The sequence below is a fragment of the Bombina bombina genome, chromosome 5 (assembly GCF_027579735.1).
Source record: "Bombina bombina isolate aBomBom1 chromosome 5, aBomBom1.pri, whole genome shotgun sequence".
NCBI lineage: Eukaryota > Metazoa > Chordata > Amphibia > Anura > Bombinatoridae > Bombina > Bombina bombina.
Window position 1 is genome coordinate 1,163,401,881 of NC_069503.1, and position 24,532 is coordinate 1,163,426,412.

The 24,532-nt window shown below is 42.4% G+C and overlaps 1 protein-coding gene across 1 annotated transcript in view; it reads right to left on the reverse strand.

The window, feature by feature from the left end:
• Positions 1–24,532, reverse strand: part of CPSF1 (cleavage and polyadenylation specific factor 1) — a gene marked incomplete in the record, with an annotated part of 548,143 nt that overhangs the window by 81,041 nt on the left and 442,570 nt on the right. Inside the window, 3 exon segments of the mRNA XM_053715990.1 lie at positions 17,182–17,229; positions 17,307–17,373; positions 17,558–17,734. Coding sequence (XP_053571965.1) covers positions 17,182–17,229; positions 17,307–17,373; positions 17,558–17,734 — 292 coding nt within the window.

Sequence of the window (24,532 nt, forward strand, 5' to 3'; positions counted from 1 at the left end):
TCAGAGATCCCCATACAGCTCCCCAACCTGAAAGACTTTCATCTGTTGAGATTACAGTCCAGGTTGGACGAACAAAAGAGGCCCCTTGAATGAAACTATGGTGATTCAACCACCAAGTCAGAGAAGATCGAACATTGGGATTTAAGGATATTAATTGTGATATCTTTGTATAATCCCTGCACCACTGGTTCAGCATACAAAGCTGAAGAGGTCTCATGTGAAAGCGAGCAAAGGGGATCGCGTCCGATGCAGCAGTCATGAGACCTAGAATTTCTATGCACAAAGCTACCGAAGGGAATGATTGAGACTGAAGGTTTCGACAAGCTGAAACCAACTTCAGACGTCTCTTTTCTGTTGGAGACAGAGTCATGGACACTGAATCTATTTGAAAACCCAAAAAGGTTACCTTTGTCTGAGGAATCAATGAACTCTTTGGTAAATTGATCCTCCAACCATATCTTTGAAGAAACAACACAAGTTGATTCGTATGAGATTCTGCAGAATGTAAAGACTGAGCAAGTACCAAGATATTGTCCAAATAAGGAAATACCGCAATACCCTGTTCCCTGATCACAGAGAGAAGGGCACCGAGAACCTTTGAAAAAATCCTTGGAGCTGTTGCTAGGCCAAACGGAAGAGCAACAAACTGGTAATGCTTGTCTAGAAAAGAGAATCTCAGGAACTGATAGTGATCTGGATGAATTGGAATATGAAGATATGCATCCTGTAAGTCTATTGTAGACATATAATGCCCTTGCTGAACAAAATGCAGAATAGTCCTTATAGTCACCATTTTGAATGTTGGTATCCTTACATAACAATTCAATATTTTTAGATCCAGAACTGGTCTGAAGGAATTCTCCTTCTTTGGTACAATGAATAGATTTGAATAAAACCCCAGACCCTGTTCCAGAACTGGAACTGGCACAATTACCCCAGCCAACTCTAGGTCTGAAACACATTTCAGAAATGCCTGAGACTTCACTGGGTTTACTGGAATGCGAGAGAGAAAAAATCTTCTCACAGGTGGTCATACCTTGAAACCTATTCTGTACCCTTGTGAAACAATGTTCTGAATCCAAAGACTGTGAATCGAATTGATCCAAATATCTTTGAAAAATCGTAACCTGCCCCCTACCAGCTGTGCTGGAATGAGGGCCGCACCTTCATGTGGACTTGGGAGCTGGTTTCGACTTTCTAAAAGGCTTGGATTTATTCCATACTGGAGATGGTTTCCAAACGGAAACCCTTCCTTTAGGGGAAGGGTCAGGCTTCTGTTCTTTATTCTGACGAAAGGAACGAAAACGATTAGCAGCCCTGTATTTGCCTTTAGATTTTTTGTCCTAAGGCAAAAAGGTTCCTTTCCCCCCAGTAACAGTTGAAATAATTGAATCCAACTGTGAACCAAATAATTTATTACCTTGGAAAGAAAGAGAAAGCAAAGTTGACTTAGAAGTCATATCTGCATTCCAAGATTTAAGCCATAAAGCTCTTCTAGCTAAAATAGTTAAAGGCATATACCTGACATCAATTCTAATGATATCAAAAATGGCATCACAAATAAAGTTATTAGCATGTTGAAGTTTAACAATGCTATAAGCATTATGGTCTGAGACTTGTTGAGCTAAAGCCTCCAACCAAAAAGTGGAAGCTGCAGCAACATCAGCCAAAGAAATAGCAGGTCTAAGAAGATTACCTGAACATAAATAAGCTCTCCTTAGAAAGGATTCAAGCTTTCTATCTAAAGGATCCTTAAAGGAAGTACAATCCGCCGTAGGAATAGTAGTATGTTTAGCAAGAGTAGAGATAGCCCCATCAACTTTAGGGATTTTGTCCCAAAACTCTAATCTATCAGATGGCACAGGGTACAATTTCTTAAACCTTGGAGAAGGAGTAAATGAGGTACCCAGACTATTCCATTCCCTAGAAATTACTTCTGAAATAGCATCAGGAACTGGAAAAACGTCTGGAATAACTACATGAGGTTTAAAAACCGAATTTAAACGCTTAGTAGATTTAGTATCAAGAGGACTAGACTCCTCCATATCTAATGCAATCAATACTTCTTTAAGTAAAGAACGAATAAATTCCATTTTAAATAAATATGAAGATTTATCAGTGTCAATATCTGAGGCAGAATCTTCTGAACCAGATAGATCCTCATCAGAAACAGATAAGTCAGAATGATGGCGGTCAGTTAAAAATTCATCTGAAATATGAGAAGTTTTAAAAGACCTTTTACGTTTGCTGGAAGGAGGAATAACAGACAGAGCCTTCCTAATAGAACTAGAAACAAATTCTTTCACATTAACAGGAACATCCTGAACATTAGATGTGGAAGGAAAAACAACGGATAAAGGATTATTACTAATGGAAACACTATCTGCATTAGAAAGTTTATCATGACAGCTAACACAAACTACAGCCGGAGGAACAGATACCAAAAGTTTACAACAAATGCACTTAACTTTGGTAGAACCAGCATCATGCAGCGTCTTTCCAGAAGTAGATTCTGATCCAGGGTCAGGTTGAGACATCTTGCAATATGTAGTAGAAAAAACAACATATAAAGCAAAATTATCAAATTCCTTAAATGACAGTTTCAAGAATGGGAAAAAATGCAAAATAACAAGCCTCTAGCAACCAGAAGCAATGAAAAAGTGAGAATTAAATAATGTGGAAAAAGGTGGAGACAAGAATGACGCCCACATTTTTTAGCGCCAAGTATGACGCCCACATTATTGGCGCCAAGTACAACGCCCATATTTTTTGGCGCCAAGAATGACGCCACATCCTCTGACGGCGAAAAAAACAACGCCCATATTTTTTGGCGCCAAGAATGACGCCACATCCTCCGACGGCGAAAAAACGACGCCCACATTTTTTGCCGCAAAAAAACGTCAAAAATTACGCAACCACAAAATTTTGCGCCAAAAAAGTTTGCGCCAAGAATGACGCAATAAATTGAAGCATTTCAGCCCCCGCGAGCCTAACAGCCCGCAGGGAAAAAAGTCAATTGAAAATAATTTTAAGGTAAGAAAAAATATTTATTCATATGCATTATCCCAAAAAATGAAACTGACAGTCTGAATGAAGGAATACTGATTATCCTGAATCATGGCAAATATAAGTTTAAACACATATATTTAGAACTTTACATATAAAGTGCCCAACCATAGCTTAGAGTGTCATAAATAAAATAAGACTTACTTACCCTAAGACACTCATCTACATATAGTAGAAAGCCAAACCAGTACTGAAACGAGAATCAGTAGAGGTAATGGTATATAAGAGTATATTGTCGATCTGAAAAGGGAGGTAGGAGAAGAAATCTCTATGACCGATAACAGAGAACCTATGAAATAGATCCCCTAGAGGAAGACCATTGTATTCAAATAGGCAATACTCTCTTCACATCCCTCTGACATTCACTGCACTCTGAGAGGAAAACCGGGCTCCAGCCTGCTGTGAAACGCATATCAACGTAGAATCTAGCACAAACTTACTTCACTACCTCCATGGGAGGGAAAGTTTGTAAAACTGAATTGTGGGTGTGGTGAGGGGTGTATTTATAGGCATTTTGAGGTTTGGGAAACTTTGCCCCTCCTGGTAGGAATGTATATCCCATACGTCACTAGCTCATGGACTCTTGCTAATAACATGAAAGAAACTTGTTTAGACTCTTAGGCCTAGATTTAGAGTTTGGCGTTAGCCGTGAAAACCAGCGTTAGAGGCTCCTAACGCTGGTTTTAGGCTACCTCCGGTATTTGGAGTCACTCAAAAAAGGGTCTAACGCTCACTTTTCAGCCGCGACTTTTCCATACCGCAGATCCCCTTACGTAAATTGCGTATCCTATCTTTTCAATGGGATTTTTCTAACTCCGGTATTTAGAGTCGTGTCTGAAGTGAGCGTTAGACATCTAACGACAAAACTCCAGCCGCAGGAAAAAAGTCAGTAGTTAAGAGCTTTCTGGGCTAACGCCGGTTTATAAAGCTCTTAAATACTGCACTCTAAAGTACACTAACACCCATAAACTACCTATGTACCCCTAAACCGAGGTCCCCCCACATCGCCGCAACTCGATTAATTTTTTTTAACCCCTAATCTGCCGACCGCCAACTACGTTATCCTTATGTACCCCTAATCTGCTGCCCCTAACACCGCCGACCCCTATATTATATTTATTAACCCCTAATCTGCCCCCCACAACGTCGCTGCCAGCTACCTACACTTATTAACCCCTAATCTGCCGACCGCAAAGCGCCGCCACCTACGTTATCCTTATGTACCCCTAATCTGCTGCCCCTAACACCGCCGACCCCTATATTATATTTATTAACCCCTAATCTGCCCCCCTCAACGTCGCCTCTACCTGCCTACACTTATTAACCCCTAATCTGCCGAGCGGACCGCACCGCTACTATAATAAAGTTATTTACCCCTAATCCGCCTCACTAACCCTATAATAAATAGTATTAACCCCTAATCTGCCCTCCCTAACATCGCCGACACCTAACTTCAATTATTAACCCCTAATCTGCCGACCGGAGCTCACCGCTATTCTAATAAATGTATTAACCCCTAAAGCTAAGTCTAACCCTAACACTAACACCCCCCCTAAGTTAAATATAATTTATATCTAACGAAATTAATTATCTCTTATTAAATAAATTATTCCTATTAAAAGCTAAATACTTACCTGTAAAATAAATCCTTATATAGATACAATATAAATTATAATTATATTATAGCTATTTTAGGATTAATATTTATTTTACAGGCAACTTTGTAATTATTTTAACCAGGTACAATAGCTATTAAATAGTTAAGAACTATTTAATAGTTACCTAGTTAAAATAATTACAAAATTACCTGTAAAATAAATCCTAACCTAAGTTACAATTAAACCTAACACTATACTATCATTAAATTAATTAAATAAAATACCTACAATTACCTACAATTAAACCTAACACTACACTATCAATAAATAAATTAAATACAATTCCTACAAATAACTACAATGAAATAAACTAACTAAAGTACAAAAAATAAAAAAGAACTAAGTTACAAAAAATAAAAAAATATTTACAAACATAAGAAAAATATTACAACAATTTTAAACTAATTACACCTACTCTAAGCCCCCTAATAAAATAACAAAGACCCCCAAAATAAAAAATGCCCTACCCTATTCTAAATTACTAAAGTTCAAAGCTCTTTTACCTTACCAGCCCTGAACAGGGCCCTTTGCGGGGCATGCCCCAAGAAGTTCAGCTCTTTTGCCTGTAAAAAAAAACATACAATACCCCCCCCCCCAACATTACAACCCACCACCCACATACCCCTAATCTAACCCAAATCCCCCTTAAATAAACCTAACACTAAGCCCCTGAAGATCATCCTACCTTGTCTTCACCTCACCAGGTATCACCGATCCGTCCTGGCTCCAAAATCTTCATCCAACCCAAGCGGGGGCTGGCGATCCATCATCCGGTGGCTGAAGAGGTCCAGAAGAGGCTCCAAAGTCTTCATCCTATCCGGGAAGAAGAGGCGATCCGGACCGGCAACCATCTTGATCCAAGCGGCATCTTCTATCTTCATCCGATGACGACCGGCTCCATCCTAAAGACCTCCACCGCGGACCCATCTTCTTCCGGCGACGTCCAACTGAAGAATGACGGTTCCTTTAAGTGACGTCATCCAAGATGGCGTCCCTCGAATTCCGATTGGCTGATAGGATTCTATCAGCCAATCGGAATTAAGGTAGGAATATTCTGATTGGCTGATGGAATCAGCCAATCAGAATCAAGTTCAATCCGATTGGCTGATCCAATCAGCCAAACAGATTGAGCTCACATTCTATTGGCTGATCGGAACAGCCAATAGAATGCGAGCTCAATCTGATTGGCTGATTGGATCAGCCAATCGGATTGAACTTGATTCTGATTGGCTGATTCCATCAGCCAATCAGAATATTCCTACCTTAATTCCGATTGGCTGATAGAATCCTATCAGCCAATCGGAATTCGAGGGACGCCCTCTTGGATGACGTCCCTTAAAGGAACCGTCATTCTTCAGTTGGACGTCGCCGGAAGAAGATGGGTCCGCGGTGGAGGTCTTCAGGATGGAGCCGGTCGTCATCGGATGAAGATAGAAGATGCCGCTTGGATCAAGATGGTTGCCGGTCCGGATCGCCTCTTCTTCCCGGATAGGATGAAGATTTTGGAGCCTCTTCTGGACCTCTTCAGCCACCGGATGATGGATCGCCAGCCCCCGCTTGGGTTGGATGAAGATTTTGGAGCCAGGACGGATCAGTGATACCTGGTGAGGTGAAGACAAGGTAGGATGATCTTCAGGGGCTTAGTGTTAGGTTTATTTAAGGGGGGTTTGGGTTAGATTAGGGGTATGTGGGTGGTGGGTTGTAATGTTGGGGGGGGGGGGGGGTGTATTGTATGTTTTTTTTTACTGGCAAAAGAGCTGAACTTCTTGGGGCATGCCCCGCAAAGGGCCCTGTTCAGGGCTGGTAAGGTAAAAGAGCTTTGAACTTTAGTAATTTAGAATAGGGTAGGGCATTTTTTATTTTGGGGGTCTTTGTTATTTTATTAGGGGGCTTAGAGTAGGTGTAATTAGTTTAAAATTGTTGTAATATTTTTCTTATGTTTGTAAATATTTTTTTATTTTTTGTACTTTAGTTAGTTTATTTCATTGTAGTTATTTGTAGGAATTGTATTTAATTTATTTATTGATAGTGTACTGTTAGGTTTAATTGTAGGTAATTGTAGGTATTTTATTTAATTAATTTAATGATAGTATAGTGTTAGGTTTAATTGTAACTTAGGTTAGGATTTATTTTACAGGTAATTTTGTAATTATTTTAACTAGGTAACTATTTAATAGCTATTGTACATGGTTAAAATAATTACAAAGTTGCCTGTAAAATAAATATTAATCCTAAAATAGCTATAATATAATTATAATTTATATTGTAGCTATATTAGGATTTATTTTACAGGTAAGTATTTAGCTTTAAATAGGAATAATTTATTTAATAAGAGATAATTAATTTCGTTAGATGTAAATTATATTTAATTTAGGGGGGTGTTAGTGTTAGACTTAGCTTTAGGGGTTAATCCATTTATTACAGTAGCGGCGAGATTCGGTCGGCAGATTAGGGGTTAATAATTGAAGTTAGGTGTCGGCGATGTTAGGGAGGGCAGATTAGGGGTTAATACTATTTATTATAGGGTTAGTGAGGCGGATTAGGGGTTAATAACTTTATTATAGTAGCGCTCAGGTCTGGTCGGCAGATTAGGGGTTAATAAGTGTAGGCAGGAGGAGGCGACGTTGTGGGGGGCAGATTAGGGGTTAATAAATATAATATAGGGGTCGGCAATGTTAGGGCAGCAGATTAGGGGTACATAGGGATAATGTAAGTAGCGGCGGTTTACAGAGCGGCAGATTAGGGGTTAATAATAATATGCAGGGGTCAGCGATAGCGGCAGATTAGGGGTTAATAAGTGTAAGGTTAGGGGTGTTTAGACTCGGGGTACATGTTAGAGTGTTAGGTGCAGACGTAGGAAGTGTTTCCGCATAGCAAACAATGGGGCTGCGTTAGGAGCTGAACGTGGCTTTTTTGCAGGTGTTAGGTTTTTTTTCAGCTTAAACAGCCCAATTGTTTTCTATGGGGGAATCGTGCACGAGCACGTTTTTTAGGCTGGCCGCTTGTGTAAGCAACTCTGGTATCGAGAGTTGAAGCTGCGTTAAATATGCTCTACGCTCCTTTTTTGGAGCCTAACGCAGCCTTTATGTGGACTCTCAATACCAGAGTTATTTTTATGGTGCGGCCAGAAAAAAGCCGGCATTAGCTTTTCGGGTCGTTACCGACAAAACTCCAAATCTAGCCGTTCAGGTCTAATATACGTCTGAAGATTCCCTCCTCTTATTTTGGGAACCACAAACAGATTTGAATAAAAAAAAACCCTGCTCCTGTTCCATACTGGAACGGGAACAATTACTCCCAGGGAGAAGAAGTGTCTAACACAATGCAAAAACGCCTCTCCTATTAACTGAACTGCAGATAATCCTGAAAAACAGAAACCTGCCCGGGAGAAAAACTCCTTGAACTCTGACTTGTGTCCCTAGGACACTATTTTCTATTGCCCAGGGATCCTGAACATCTCAAACCCAAGCCTGAGCGAAGAGGGAATATTGCCCTCTACAAGATCCGGTCCCGGATCGGGGGCATGTCCTCCACACTGTGTCTGATTCAACAGCAGACCATTTTTTATTTTGTATTATTATTTTGTTAAATTCTTTTAATTCCAAAAGAACTACTCTCGTCAAGCCAGAGACCAACTAGGTCTTCCCCTTGCAAGGAATCGCTAAAAAGCTTAGACGTAGAGCCTACATCTGTAGAACAAGGTTCTAACCATGAGGCTCGGTGAGCTGGAACCGAGAAACCTGAAACCTATGATCCCAGTTTGAAAAATTGAAGGGAAAATTTTGAAATAAAGGAATTAGCCAACTCAAAGGCTTTTATCCTATCCTGGTTCTTTATCAAGGGAAGATTCTGATTTAGTAGTATCAGAAAACTCATCAGACCATACGCCGTCGCACTAGTGACAGTAGCAAAAAACACAGCTGGTTGCCATTATAAGCCCTGATGTATGATCCTTTTTAAGTTCTTATCCATAGGACCTTCGAACCCAACTATCCTCTAAAGGTATCTTAGTTCTCTTAGCTAGGCTGGAAACTACTCCTTCCACCCAAGTGAAAGTGTGCCCAGCCTCCTTAGCCAAGTCAACCATGGAAAAAACAGAATTTATGTTTACCTGATAAATTTCTTTCTCCTACGGTGTGTCCGGTCCACGGCTTCATCCTTACTTGTGGGATATTCTCTTCCCCTACAGGAAATGGCAAAGAGAGCACACAGCAAGAGCTGTCCATATAGCCCCCCCTCTGGCTCCGCCCCCCAGTCATTCGACCGACGGTTAGGAGAAAAAGGAGAAACTATAGGGTGCCGTGGTGACTGTAGTGTATGGAATAAATTTTTTTTAAACCTGACTAAAAGCCTGGGCGGGCCGTGGACCGGACACACTGTAGGACAAAGAAATTTATCAGGTAAACATAAATTCTGTTTTCTCCTACATTGGTGTGTCCGGTCCACGGCTTCATCCTTACTTGTGGGAACCAATACCAAAGCTTTAGGACACGGATGAAGGGAGGGAGCAAGTCAGGTTACCTAAACGGAAGGCACCACGGCTTGCAAAACCTTTCTCCCAAAAACAGCCTCCGAAGAAGCATAAGTATCGAATTTGTAAAATTTGGCAAAAGTATGCAGAGAAGACCAAGTCGCTGCCTTACAGATCTGATCAACAGAAGCCTCGTTCTTGAAGGCCCATGTGGAAGCCACAGCTCTAGTAGAGTGAGCTGTAATTCGTTCAGGAGGATGCCGTCCGGCAGTCTCATAAGCCAATCGGATGATGCTTTTCAGCCAAAAAGAAAGAGAGGTAGCAGTACCTTTCTGCCCTCTCGTCTTACCAGAATAAACGACAAACAAGGATGATGTCTGTCTGAAATCCTTAGTTGCTTCTAAATAGAATTTTAAAGCACGGACCACATCTAGGTTGTGTAACAAACGTTCCTTCTTCAAAACTGGATTCGGACACAGAGAAGGAACAACTATTTCCTGGTTAATATTCCTGTTGGAAACCACCTTTGGAAGAAAACCAGGCTTGGTACGTAAAACTACCTTATCTGTATGGAATACCAGATAGGGAGAAGTACACTGCAAAGCAGATAATTCAGAAACTCTTCTAGCAGAAGAAATAGCAACCAAAAACAGAACTTTCCAAGATAGTAACTTAATATCTATGAAATGCATGGGTTCAAACGGAACCCCCTGAAGAACTGAAAGAACTAAATTTAGACTCCAAGGAGGAGTCATAGGTCTGTAGACAGGCTTAATTCTAACGCCTGTACAAATGCCTGTACATCTGGCACGGCTGCCAGACGTTTGTGTAACAAAACAGACAGAGCAGATATCTGTCCTTTTAAAGAACTAGCTGACAAACCTTTATCCAAACCCTCTTGGAGAAAGGAAAGTATCTTAGGAATTTTAATTTTACTCCAAGAGAATCCCTTGGATTCGCACCAACAGATATATTTTTTCCATATCTTATGGTAAATTTTCCTAGTCACAGGTTTTCTGGCTTGGACCAGAGTATCAATAACTGAATCTGAAAACCCACGCTTAGATAAAATCAAGCGTTCAATTTTCAAGCAGTCAGTTGCAGAGAGACTAGATTTGGATGTTCGAATGGACCTTGTACTAGAAGATCCTGTCTCAAAAGGTAGCTTCCATGGTGGAGCCGATGACATATTCACCAGGTCTGCATACCAAGTCCTGCGTGGCCACGCAGGAGCTATCAGAATCACCAAGGCCTTCTCCTGTTTGATCCTGGCTACAAGCCTGGGAAGGAGAGGGAACGGTGGAAACACATAAGCTAGGTTGAACGACCAAGGCGCCACCAATGCATCCACTAGTGTCGCCTTGGGATCCCTGGATCTGGACCCGTAGCGAGGAACCTTGGAGTTCTGACGGGAAGCCATCAGATCCATGTCTGGAATGCCCCATAGTCGAGTTAACTGGGCAAAGACCTCCGGGTGGAAAGTCTGACGACTCAAATAATCCGCCTCCCATATGTCTACTCCTGGGATGTGAATTGCAGATAGGTGGCAGGAGTGATCCTCCGCCCATTTGATGATCTTGGATACCTCTCTCATCGCCAAGGAACTCTTTGTTCCCCCCTGATGATTGATGTACGCTACAGTAGTCATGTTGTCCGACTGAAATCTTATGAATCTGGTCTTCGCTAGTTGAGGCCAAGCCAGGAGCGCATTGAATATCGCTCTCAGTTCCAAAATGTTTATCGGGAGAAGAGACTCTTCCCGAGACCATAGACCCTGAGCTTTCAGGGAGTCCCACACCGCGCCCCAGCCTAAGAGACTGGCGTCGGTCGCGACAATGACCCACTCTGGCCTGCGGAAACTCATTCCCTGAGACAGGTGATCTTGAGTCAACCACCAGCGGAGTGAGTCTCTGGTTAACTGGTCTACTTGAATCTGGGGAGACAAGTCTGCATAATCCCCATTCCATTGTTTGAGCATGCACAATTGTAATGGTCTTAGATGAATTCGAGCAAAAGGAACCACGTCCATTGCTGCAACCATTAATCCTATTACCTCCATGCACTGAGCTATGGAAGGCTGAGGAATAGATGGAAGAACTTGACAAGCGTTTAGAAGCTTTAACTTTCTGACCTCTGTCAGAAAAATCTTCATTTCTACAGAATCTATTATTGTTCCTAGAAAAGGAACCCTTGTGGACGGGGACAGGGAACTCTTTTCTATGTTCACCTTCCACCCGTGAGACCTGAGAAAGGCTAAAACAATGTCTGTATGACATTTGCTTTGGAAAGGGACGACGCTTGGATTAGAATGTCGTCTAGGTAAGGTGCTACAGAAATGCCCCTCGGTCTTAGAACCGCTAGAAGGGACCCTAGTACCTTTGTGAAAATTCTGGGAGCAGTGGCTAAACCGAATGGAAGAGTCACGAACTGGTAATGTTTGTCCAGAAAGGCGAACCTTAGGAACTGATGGTGATCTTTGTGGATAGGAATATGCAGGTACGCATCCTTTAAGTCCACGGTAGTCATATATTGACCCTCCTGGATTGTTGGTAAGATCGTCCGAATGGTTTCCATTTTGAATGATGGAACTCTGAGGAATTTGTTTAAGACTTTTAAATCCAGAATTGGCCTGAAAGTTCCCTCTTTTTTGGGAACTACAAACAGGTTTGAGTAAAAACCCAGACCTTGTTCCGCTGTTGGAACTGGGTGTATCACTCCCATCTTTAATAGGTCTCCTACGCAATGTAAGAATGCCTGTCTCTTTATCTGGTCTGAAGATAAGCGAGACATTTGGAACCTTCCCCTTGGAGGGAGTTTCTTGAACTCTAGGAGATACCCCTGAGAGACTATTTCTAGTGCCCAGGGATCCGGAACATCTCTTGCCCAAGCCTGAGCAAAGAGAGAAAGTCTGCCCCCTACTAGATCCGGTCCCGGATCGGGGGCTACCCCTTCATGCTGTCTTGGTAGCAGCAGCAGGCTTCTTGGCCTGTTTACCCTTGTTCCAGCCTTGCAATGGTTTCCATGCTGGTTTAGGCTGGGAAGCGTTACCCTCTTGTCTAGAGGCTGTAGAATTTAGTGCCGGTCCGTTCCTGAAATTGCGAAAGGAACGAAAATTAGATTTCTTTTTAGTATTGAAAGGCCTATCCTGTGGGAGGGCATGGCCCTTTCCCCCAGTGATGTCTGAAATAATCTCCTTCAATTCTGGCCCGAAAAGGGTCTTACCTTTGAAAGGAATATTAAGCAATTTTGTTTTGGACGACACATCCGCCGACCAAGATTTTAGCCAAAGCGCCCTGCGCGCCACTATTGCAAAACCTGATTTTTTCGCCGCTAATTTTGCCAATTGAAAAGCGGCATCCAAAATAAAGGAATTAGCCAACTTTAGTGCGTGAATTCTGTCCATGACTTCATCATATGGAGTCTCCTTTTGGAGCGAATTTTCTAGTTCCTCGAACCAAAAAGACGCCGCCGTGGTGACAGGAATAATGCACGAAATCGGTTGAAGAAGGAAACCTTGCTGAACAAATATCTTTTTAAGCAATCCTTCCAATTTTTTATCCATAGGATCTTTGAAAGCACAACTGTCCTCAATAGGGATAATTGTGCGCTTGGCTAACGTTGAAACTGCCCCCTCTACCTTAGGGACCGTTTGCCATACGTCCCTTCTGGGGTCGACAATGGGGAACATTTTCTTAAATATAGGAGGGGGAACAAAAGGTACACCTGGTTTCTCCCACTCCTTAGTCACTATGTCCGCCACTCTCTTGGGTATCGGAAAAGCATCGGCGTGCACTGGGACCTCTAAGAATTTGTCCATTTTGCACAACTTCTCTGGAATCACCAAAGTATCACAATCATCAAGAGTAGCTAGCACCTCCTTAAGCAGAGCGCGGAGATGTTCTAGCTTAAATTTAAATGCCACGATATCAGGTTCTGCCTGCTGAGAAATTTTTCCTGAATCAGAAATTTCTCCCTCAGACAGACCCTCCCTCACTGCCAACTCAGATTGATGTGAGGGTATAACAGATAAATTATCGTCAGCGCCAACTTGCTCATCCTCTGTATTTAAAACTGAGCAATCACGCTTTCTGGGAAATGCTGGCAGTTTGGATAAAAGATTTGCTATAGAATTATCCATTACTGCTGTTAATTGCTGAATAGTAACAAGCATTGGCGCGCTAGATGTACTAGGTATCGCCTGCGCGGGCAAAACTGGTGTTGACACAGAAGGAGAGGATGATTAACTATCCCCACTTCATTTGAAGAATCATCTTGGGCAACCTTATTAAATGTGACAGAACTGTCCTTACTTTGTTTGGACGCCATGGCACAATTTGCACATACATTTAAAGGGGGAACCACCTTGGCCTCCATACACACAGAAAATATGCTATCTGAAGGTACAGACATGTTAGGCAGATTTAGGCAGGCTATTAATGCAATAAAAACGATTTTACACAAAACCGTTACTGTCTCTTTAAATAATAAAAGGAACACACTTTATTTCTGAATGTTCAAAAAAAAATGAAGGAAATATCCGATCTTTCTGAAATTTACACCCCAGTGTCTTAATGCTTTGAAAGTATTGCACACCAAATAGACCCTTAATAGACCCTTAAATAAGCAAACCGGAGCTAATTGTTCAATTAACCAGTTTAAACACACTACAGTCCCTGCCACAGACTTTGCTGCGGCTTTTACCTTTCTTAGGGGTTATTCACCACAGTAATAAGCCTTCCGGAGTCCGTTTCTCAGCCACAGGACCCTCTCACATGAAGCTGCATGCACTGCCTTTGGAAGTAACTGCGCAACTGAGGCGCGAAAATGAGGCCTCCTCCCTCTGCATACCAGAGTGAAGGGGCCTTTCTGACTAGATTAGCCGTCTAAACCAATGCCAGGCATAATTAAAACGTTCCCAAAAGTGTTTCTAAGTTCATAAAACACTCCAAATGTCATAAGAATATGATATAAGCAAATCGATTTAGCCCACAATAGTGTCAACCAGCATAGAGCCCAATTTATAAGCCTTTAATCTGTTACTGAGTCTAAGAAAATGGCTTACCGATCCCATAAGGGAAAACTGACAGTCTTCTAGCATTATATGAAAATGGTGAAAGACAGCACCTCTCTTTTCCTTTCTGGGGCACAGGAAAGGGTTAGCCAAACCCCAATATGTATTAAAAATTTTCCAGCCTCCAGTCAAGTTAAAAAGACCTTTATTAATTTCTTACATGATTAAGAACCTGGAATAGGTTTGAAACATTGTTGGTTGATGTGATGGACCCTGTAAGAAATTAATAAAAGTCTTTTTAACTTGACTGGAGGCTGGAAAACTACTTAGTCTTCTAGCATTACTATGTCTTGTTAGAAAAGAGACTGGTCATACCTGAAGCAGATAAGTCTGCAAACTGTTACCCCCAACTGAAGTTTTCTGGTTTCAACAGTCCTGCGTGGTAACAGCAATGGATTTTAGTTACTGGTGCTAAAATCATACTCCTCTTCATACCTGAAGCAGATAAGTCTGCAAACTGTTACCCCCAACTGAAGTTCTCTGGTTTCAACAGTCCTGCGTGGTAACAGCAATGGATTTTAGTTACTGGTGCTAAAATCATACTCCTCTTTTAACAGAACTCTTCATCACTTTCTGTTGTAGAGCAAATAGTACAAACCGGCACTATTTTAAAATAACAAACTCTTGATAGAAGAAATAAAACTACAACTAAGACCACATACTCTTTACCATCCCCGTGGAGATGCTACTTGTTCAGAGCAGGCAAAGAGAATGACTGGGGGGCGGAGCCAGAGGGGGGGCTATATGGACAGCTCTTGCTGTGTGCTCTCTTTGCCATTTCCTGTAGGGGAAGAGAATATCCCACAAGGATGAAGCCGTGGACCGGACACACCAATGTAGGAGAAACATCCTTTTTATGAAAGGAAATGCGGTTCTTCCATTTCTTAATAACTTACTGGACACCCTAGATAACACCAGTAGTGTCGGAGTCGCCCAGGGTAGCTAAAACCTCCTAAGTAACAAATGGAGGTAAACAAGCTAAAAAACAGAGAAAAACAACCTCAGGATCAAATAAAGAAATTATTCTATTTGAGCCTGAGAATTCACTATCAGATAATCTCGAAGTATCTTCCGCTACGTTAACAGGGAAGAAACAGTTGGGATAGCAACTACTAAATCAATCATCCTGATTTAAATTAATTCCTCTAGTAATGTTTTCTACACACGTAGGAAAAACTATGATGTATGAAATAATAGAGGAAGCACAGGGCACTGTATGTGGGTCATCATTTTTGTGGGACACTATAGCAGAAATTTGTGGCATAGATTGACCATAGACAACAGTCCATAGTAGTATGGACTGTTTTTTTTTTAAATTGACACAAACGTTACTGTCTCTTTAAAATTAAAAAGTAACTCAGTTTTGTGTGGTCTTATTCCATCCTAAGATATAAAAGATGGATTAAACAAAGAAACAGTGACATTCCTTTAATAAAAATTAACAGATAAAACTGTTACTATCTCTTTAAATGTAAAAATCAACTCCTTTTTAGTGTGCTTGTTCCAATCTACAACCCAAAGGATGGATTAAACAAATAAACAGTGAAATTATGATAAATAAGATGAACCCTCTTTAAATTTTAAACAAACTTTTTATTCTTGTGTGTAGAAAGTGCTTAGACTAGGACACAAACTTATAGACACCGGCAGAAGCCTGAGATAAAACTTGCTGAGACGCCCTCCAGATATTTTTGCATTCTTAAAACGTCATGTACCTAACGACATGACAGATATCAAACAGAATGTAAACAGATCTGGAGCGCAGCTGTAGCGCTATCCGGCCCCACCTAGAACAAGACACAGAATGTTAATCCAGCCCGGAATCAGCCCTATCTCAGAAACTGCTCTACACGTATAACAGAAGAGCAAGTGTGGTCTAAGTCGGCCTCAAGCTCCGCCCTTCGTGGGTGTGACATTACCATCTTAGAGACTGCATAGATATCGGTATGGAATATGCAGCTGAAAAGAAAAGGTGCCAAAACAAATCCACAAGGTGTGTACCCCTATCTCATGATACTTGTTTACATCACTCTAATGGCACGGCACAAGGTGTGTACCCCTATCTCAGGCTACTTGTTTACATCACTCTAATGGGACAACACTTGGGGACCGATTTATCAATGTCTGGCAGACATCGCTGAATGGCAACAGCATATGCCGTCGGCATTTAACATTGCACAAGCAGTTCTGGAGAACTGCTTGTGCAATGACGCCCCCTGCAGATTCGTAGCCAATCGGCCCCTAGCAGGGGTGTCAAACCCAATTGTACACGATCGGGGGGTTTGCAGACCGCAGCTTAAGAGGAGGCGTATGAGTTAAAGATCAGCGGTCTTAAGACTGCTGCTTCTTGCTCCTGTTTCTGCACGGAAACAGCTGTGTTGGGGTCAATTCGGGCAATGGTAAATCGTCTCCAAGGTGTGTACACCATTTCATGCTACTTAGGACAACACAAGGTGTGAACCCTAACTTAGCTTAAAGGACCAGTCAACACAGTAGATTTGCATAATCAACTAATGCAAGATAACAAGACAATGCAATAGCACTTAGTCGGAACTTCAAATGAAGAGTAGATATTTTTTCTGAAAATTTTTAAAGTATTGTCTATTTCCACTCCCCCTGTACCATGTGACAGCCATCAGCCAATAACAAATGCATACACGTACCATGTGACAGCTATCAGCCAATCACAAATGCATATACGCTTATTCTGTGAATTCTTGCACATGCTCAGTCGGAGCTGGTGACTCAAAAAGTTTAGATATAAAAAGACTGCACATTTTTTTAATGGAAGTAAATTGGAAAGTTGTGTAAAATCGCATGCTCTATCTGAATAATGAAAGTTTAATTTTGAGTTGAGTGTCCCTTTAAGGAGTAGGGTTAAAGCTAAGGGACAAGTGAATCGCTGAATAACTTACCTTCAGGTAGATACATGTACAAAATGAGGTTTCTGTCCCGATCTGACACTGAAAGAAAAGATGAGACAAAGTTAACAGGTGAAGGGTTAATACTAGTGGGAAAAATGTATTTGAGTTACACTCACCTAGAAAGCCAAGCTGAGCAGTGTCCACGAGGAAGGCAACGCTATACACCTCCAATGGCTTTACATCCTGTGTGATAAAGATACAGAGAGTGAGGGGCCACAGGTTGTGCAGGAAAAGGTGACCAGGCCAGTGTGCCTAACAGAAGGTCACCTACTGGTCATGTGGGCATTTTAATTACACAGCTGACACTTATTTACAGCTTTTGTGTGACACGGTGCTATAGTGAAGTCATTTGCATAACAATAGTTACCCTGCTAACGAGGGACAGGGTTTTGCTTTCTTCTTGGTATCGCAATAAGGAGATGCTCTTCATCAGGTCCGCTGCAAGGATGAAATTCTTGACGCTAATCATCTGGTGAATGTAGAGCTGGGTGTCTATAAATGCCATGCCCGTCAGGTCATTGTCCTTCAGGCTCCACAAGAAAATCTGGGGAGGTACCAGAATATTTGTTTATCACACATATGTACAAATGATATTATCTAGAACCCTTACATGTCATGGCCCTATCCCAACCAGTGCGCACCCCAGGCCATATCCCGGAAGAGCACATACAATATTATTAGCAAGAAAGCACAAAGACCTACCAAACAAGGCTGTATTAACCCCTTCATGACCTTATGACGTTCTGCGCCACCCTTATAGCACTGGGCTTAAAGACCTTAGGACGGCATAGAACGTCATCACCATCTGTTCTGAAGCCAAATCGCTTACGGAATGGAATTGCGGGCTGGGGGCACTAGCGTTATAGGCACTCCCCTCCGTGACACGATAACATTACTGAAATCACATGGTCGTTTGAACGATCGCGCAATTTCAGTTTTTTACTTATTTGTTTACATTGGAACTTTGTCGGGACGGGAAGGGGTTAAAAAAAGAAGAAGAATGGACACACACACACAGATCTGGGTTATAAACAGACGTTAACGTAAAAAAAACCCACACAGCCAAATTAAAGGGGCAGTCTACTCCAGAATTGTTATTGTTTAAAAATATAGATAATCCCTTTATTATCCATTCCCCAGTTTTGCATAACCAACAGCCTCTGCAGACTGCCAATTAGTGCCGACTCATAAATAACTCTACAGCCGTGAGCACAATGTTATCTATGTGGCACACATGAACTAGGGCTGTCTAGCTGTGACAAAATGTCAAAATGCACTGAGAAAAGAAGCGGCCTCAAGGGCTTAGAAATTAGCGTATGACCCTACCTAGGTTTAGCTTTGAACAAAGAATACCAAAAGAACAAAGCAAATTGAATGCTAAAAGTAAATTAGAAAACAAAATTTATGCTTACCTGATAAATTTATTTCTCTTGTGGTGTATCCAGTCTACGGGTTCATCCATTACTTGTGGGATATTCTTCCCAACAGGAAGTTGCAAGAGGACACCCACAGCAGAGCTGTCTATATAGCTCCTCCCCTAACTGCCACCCCCAGTCATTCGACCGAAGACGAGCAAGAAAAAAGGAGAAACTATAGGGTGCAGTGGTGACTGTAGTTTAAAAATAAAAAACACCTGCCTTAAAATGACAGGGCGGGCCGTGGACTGGATACACCACAAGAGAAAGAAATTTATCAGGTAAGCATAAATTTTGTTTTCTCTTGTAAGGTGTATCCAGTCCACGGGTTCATCCATTACTTGTGGGATACCAATACCAAAGCTTTAGGACACGGATGAAGGGAGGGACAAGGCAGGCACTTAAACGGAAGGCCTGTAAGACCTTTCTCCCAAAAATAGCCTCCGAAGAAGCAAGAGTATCGAATTTGTAGAATTTAGAAAAAGTGTGAAGCGAAGACCAAGTCGCCGCCTTACAAATCTGTTCAACAGACCTCATTTTTAAAAGCCCATGTGGGATCTACCGCTCTAGTGGAATGAGCTGTAATTCTTTCAGGAGACTGCTGGCCAGCAGTCTCATAAGCTAAGCGGATTATGCTTCTCAGCCAAAAAGAAAGAGAAGTTGCCGAAGCCTTTTGGCCTCTCCTCTGTCCATAGTAGACAACGAACAAAGCAGATGTTTGACGAAAATCCTTTGTAGCTTGTAAATAAAACTTTAAAGCACAAACTACATCAAGATTGTGTAAAAGACGTTCCTTCTTTGAGGAAGGATTAGGACATAATGAAGGAACAACAATCTCCTGATTGATGTTCTTATTAGATACTACCTTAGGAAGAAACCCAGGTTTGGTATGCAAAACTACCTTATCTGCATGGAAAATCAGATAAGGGGAATCACACTGTAAAGCAGACAACTCCAAAACTCTTCGAGCCGAGGAGATAGCTACCAGAAACAGAACTTTCCAAGATAAAAGTTTAATATCTATGGAATGCAAAGGTTCAAACGGAACCCCTTGAAGAACTTTAAGAACTAAATTTAAACTCCATGGCGGAGCAACAGGTTTAAACACAGGCTTAATTCTAACTAAAGCCTGACAAAACGCCTGAACGTCTGGAACCTCAGCCAGACGTTTGTGCAAAAGAATAGACAGAGCAGAAATCTGTCCCTTTAAGGAACTAGCAGACAATCCTTTCTCCAATCCCTCTTGGAGAAAGGATAAGATTCTAGGAATCCTGACTTTACTCCATGAGTAACCCTTGGATTCACATCAATGAAGATATTTACACCATATCTTATGATAGATTTTCCTGGTGACAGGCTTGCGAGCCTGAATTAAGGTATCAATGACTGACTCGGAAAAACCACGCTTTGATAGAATCAAGCGTTTAATCTCCAAGAAGTCAGACGCAGAGAAATTAGACTTGGATGTTTGAAAGGACCTTGAAGTAGAAGGTACTGCCTCAGCGGCAGAGTCCATGGTGGAAAGGATGAAATGTCCATCAGATCTGCATACCAAGTCCTGCGTGGCCAAGCAGGAGCTATCAAAATCACCGAAGCTCTCTCCTGCTTGATCTTGGCAATCAGACGAGGGAGCAGAGGAAACGGTGGAAACACATAAGCCAGGCTGAAGGACCAGGGCGCTGCTAGAGCATCTATCAGCGCTGCTTTGGGATCCCTGGACCCGTAACGAGGAAGCTTGGCGTTCTGACGAGACGCCATGAGATCCAGTTCTGGTTTGCCCCATAGTTGAATCAACTGGGCAAATGCCTCCGGATGGAGCTCCCACTCCCCCGGATGAAAAGTCTGCTGACTTAGGAAATCCGCCTCCCAGTTCTCTACTCCTGGGATATGGATAGCTGAGAGATGGCAAGAGTGAACCTCTGCCCTTAGAATTTTCTTTGAAACCTCCAACATCGCCAGGGGGCTCCTTGTACCCCCCTGATGGTTGATATAGGCTACAGTCGTGATGTCCGACTAAAATCTGATGAACCTGACCGCAGCTAGCTGAGGCCAAGCCTGAAGAGCATTGAATATCGCTCTTAGTTCCAGAATGTTTATCGGAAGGAGGGCTTCCTTCTGAGTCCGCGAACCCTGAGCCTTCAGGGAGTTCCAGACTGCGCCCCAGCCCAGAAGGCTGGCATCTGTCGTCACAATAGTCCATTCTGGCCTGCGGAAGCTCATTCCCCTGGACAGATGGACCCGAGATAGCCACCAGAGAAGAGAATCCCTGGTCTCTTGATCCAGATTTAGCAGAGGGGACAAATCTGTGTAATCCCCATTCCACTGATTGAGCATGCAAAGTTGCAGTGGTCTGAGATGTAGGTGGGCAAACGGAACTAAGTCTATTGCCGCTACCATTAAGCCGATTAATTCCATACACTGAGCCACTGACGGCTGGAAGTTAGCAGCTTTGACAACCTGACCTCTGTCAGAAAAATCTTCATTTCTACTGAATCTATCAGAGTTCCTAGGAAGGAAACTCTTGTGAGAGGGGAGAGAGAACTCTTTTCTTCATTCACCTTCCACCCATGAGACCTCAGGAATGCCAGAACAATGTCCGTATGGGACTTGGCGATTTGAAAATTCGACGCCTGTATCAGAATGTCGTCTAGGTAAGGCGCCACCGCAAAGCCTCGTGGCCTTAGAACCGCCAGTAGGGACCCTAGAACCTTCGTAAAGATTCTTGGTGCCGTGGCTAACCTGAAGGGAAGAGCCACAAACTGGTAATGCCTCTCTAGGAAGGCAAACCTGAGAAACCGATGATGATCTCTGTGTATCGGAATGTGGAGATAAGCATCCTTTAAGTCCACGGTAGTCATATATTGACCCTCCTGGATCATAGGTAGGATGGTTCTAATAGTCTCCATCTTGAAGGATGGGACCCTGAGAAATTTGTTTAGGATCTTGAGATCCAAGATTGGTCTGAAAGTTTCCTCTTTTTTGGGAACTATAAACAGATTTGAATAGAATCCTTGCCCCTGTTCCTCCCTTGGAATTGGGTGGATCACTGCCATAACCAGAAGGTCTTGAACGCAACGTAAGAATTCCTCTCTCTTTATCTGGTTTGCAGATAATTGTGAGAGATGAAATCTCCCCTTTGGAGATGAGGTTTTGAAATCCAGAAGATATCCCTGGGAAACAATCTCCAGAGCCCAGGGATCCTTGACGTCTCTTGCCCAAGCCTGGGTGAAGAGAGAAAGTCTGTCCCCAACTAGATACGGTCCCGGATCGGGGGCTACTCCTTCATGCTGTCTTAGAGGCAGCAGCAGGTTTTTTTGGCCTGCTTTCCCTTGTTCCAAGCCTGGTTAGGTCTCCAGACTGGCTTGGACTGGGCAAAATTTCCTTGTTTTGCAGTAGAGGAAGTTGAAGCTGCGCCACTCTTGAAGTTTCGAAAGGAACGAAACTTAGTCTGTTTGGTCCTTAATTTGTTGGACCTATCCTGGGGAAGGGCGTGGCCTTTTCCTCCAGTAATATCAGAAATGATCTCCTTCAGTCCAGGCCCGAATAGGGTCTGCCCTTTGAAGGGGATGTTGAGAAGCTTAGACTTTGAAGTAACATCAGCTGACCAGGATTTAAGCCATAGCGTCCTACGCACCTGAATGGCAAAACCTGAATTCTTAGCCGTTAGCTTTGTTAAATGAAAAACAGCGTCAGAAATAAATGAATTGGCTAACTTAAGAGCTTTAAGCCTGTCTAGGATATCATCCAATGGGGTCTCCACCTGTAGAGCCTCTTCAAGAGACTCGAACCAGAAAGCCGCTGTAGCAGTGACTGGGGCAATGCATGCAAGAGGCTGGAGAATAAAACCTTGTTGTATAAAGATTTTCTTAAGGAAACCCTCTAATTTTTTATCCATTGGATCTAGGAAAGCACAACTGTCCTCGACGGGGATAGTTGTACGCTTAGCTAGGGTAGAGACTGCTCCCTCCACCTTAGGGACCGTCTGCCACGAGTCCCGTGTAGCGGCATCTATGGGAAACATCTTTTTAAAAGCAGGCGGGGGAAGAGAACAGTACACCTGGTCTATCCCATTCCTTTGTAATAATTTCTTTAAACCTGATGTTTGGAAAAACATCAGTGTAAACAGGCACTGCAAAGTATTTGTCCATTGTACACAATTTCTCTGGGACTACAATGGTGTCACAGTCATCCAGAGTCGCTAAAACCTCCCTGAGCAACAAGCGGAGGTGTTCAAGCTTAAATTTAAATGCTGTCATTTCAGAGTCAGACTGAAGTAACGCCTTCCCTGAATCAGAAATATCACCCACAGATAGAAGCTTTCCTGCTTCGGTACATTGTGAGGGTGTATCAGACATAGCTACTAAAGCGTCAGAAAGCTCTGTATTTGTTCTAGCCCCAGAGCTGTCTCGCTTTCCTTGTAACCCTGGCAGTTTGGAAAATACTTCTGTGAGGGTATGATTCATAACTGCCGCCATGTCTAAGAAAGGTCAGTGCATTTGGTACACATTCTAAGAGGGGGTTCCACAATGGCTTCTAAACATAATGAACAAGAAGTTTCCTCTATGTCAGACATGTTTAACAGACTAGTAATGAGACCAGCAAGCTTGGAAAGCACTTTAATAAATGTGAAAAAGCAATTAAACAAAAACGGTACTGTGCCTTTAAGAGAAAAAAAACTACCACATAAACTGCATAACAGTGTTAAAAAGTAGTAAACTCTACGAAATTTTTACAGTGTGTATAAGAGACTAAAGCAGCATTGCACCCACTTGCAAATGGATGATTAACCCCTTAGGCCCCAAACCGGATTAGAAAAACGGTAAAACCGTCAAAAAACAGTCAAACACACTGCCACAGCTCTGCTGTGGCTCCTACCTGCCCTTAAGCACGATTTTTGCAGGAAAAAACCCTCTATAGTGGTCCTAGATGCCAGAGGACTCCTTTAGGGAAGCTGGATGTCTCAGTCTGAATATCAACTGCGCATAAAGTGCGCAAAAATAGGCCCCTCCCACCATGCACTCAATGTCAGAGGGCCTTAAAAAAGTACTCCTAGGAGTAATCTAACAAGCCATGTGGAAAACTAGGCCCCAAATAAAGATTTATCACCCACAGAGAAAACAGAATTTATGCTTACCTGATAAATTACTTTCTCTTGTGATGTATCGAGTCCACGGATTCATCCTTTACTTGTGGGATATTCTCCTTCCCAACAGGAAGTGGCAAAGAGAGCACACAGCAGAGCTCTCCATATAGCTCCCCCTCTAGCTCCACCCTCCAGTCATTCGACCGAAGGTTAGGAAGAAAAAGGAGAAACCATAGGTTGCAGTGGCGACTTTAGTTTAAACAAAAAAGCTACTTGACTTAATAGCCAGGGCGGGCCGTGGACTCGATACATCACAAGAGAAAGTAATTTATCAGGTAAGCATAAATTCTGTTTTCTCTTGTAAGATGTATCGAGTCCACGGATTCATCCTTTACTTGTGGGATACCAATACCAAAGCTTCAGAAAACGGATGAAGGGAGGGAACAAGACAGGTACCCTAAACGGAAGGCACCACTGCTTGTAAAACCTTTCTCCCAAAAATAGCCTCCGAAGAAGCAAAAGTATCGAATTTGTAAAATTTAGAAAAAGTATGCAGCGAAGACCAAGTCGCTGCCTTACAAATCTGTTCAACAGAAGCCTCATTTTTAAAAGCCCATGTGGAAGCCACTGCTCTCAAAGCAGGTGATCTGCAAACCGACCCCCCCCAACTGAAGTTTTCTTTCCATACTCTTCAGTTATGTGTGAGATCAGCAATGGACCTTAGTTACAAACCGCTAAGATCATCAACCTCCAGGCAGATTCTTCTTCCAATTTCTGCCTGAGAGTAAAACAGTACAACGCCGGTACCATTTAAAAATAACAAACTCTTGATTGAAGGTAAAAA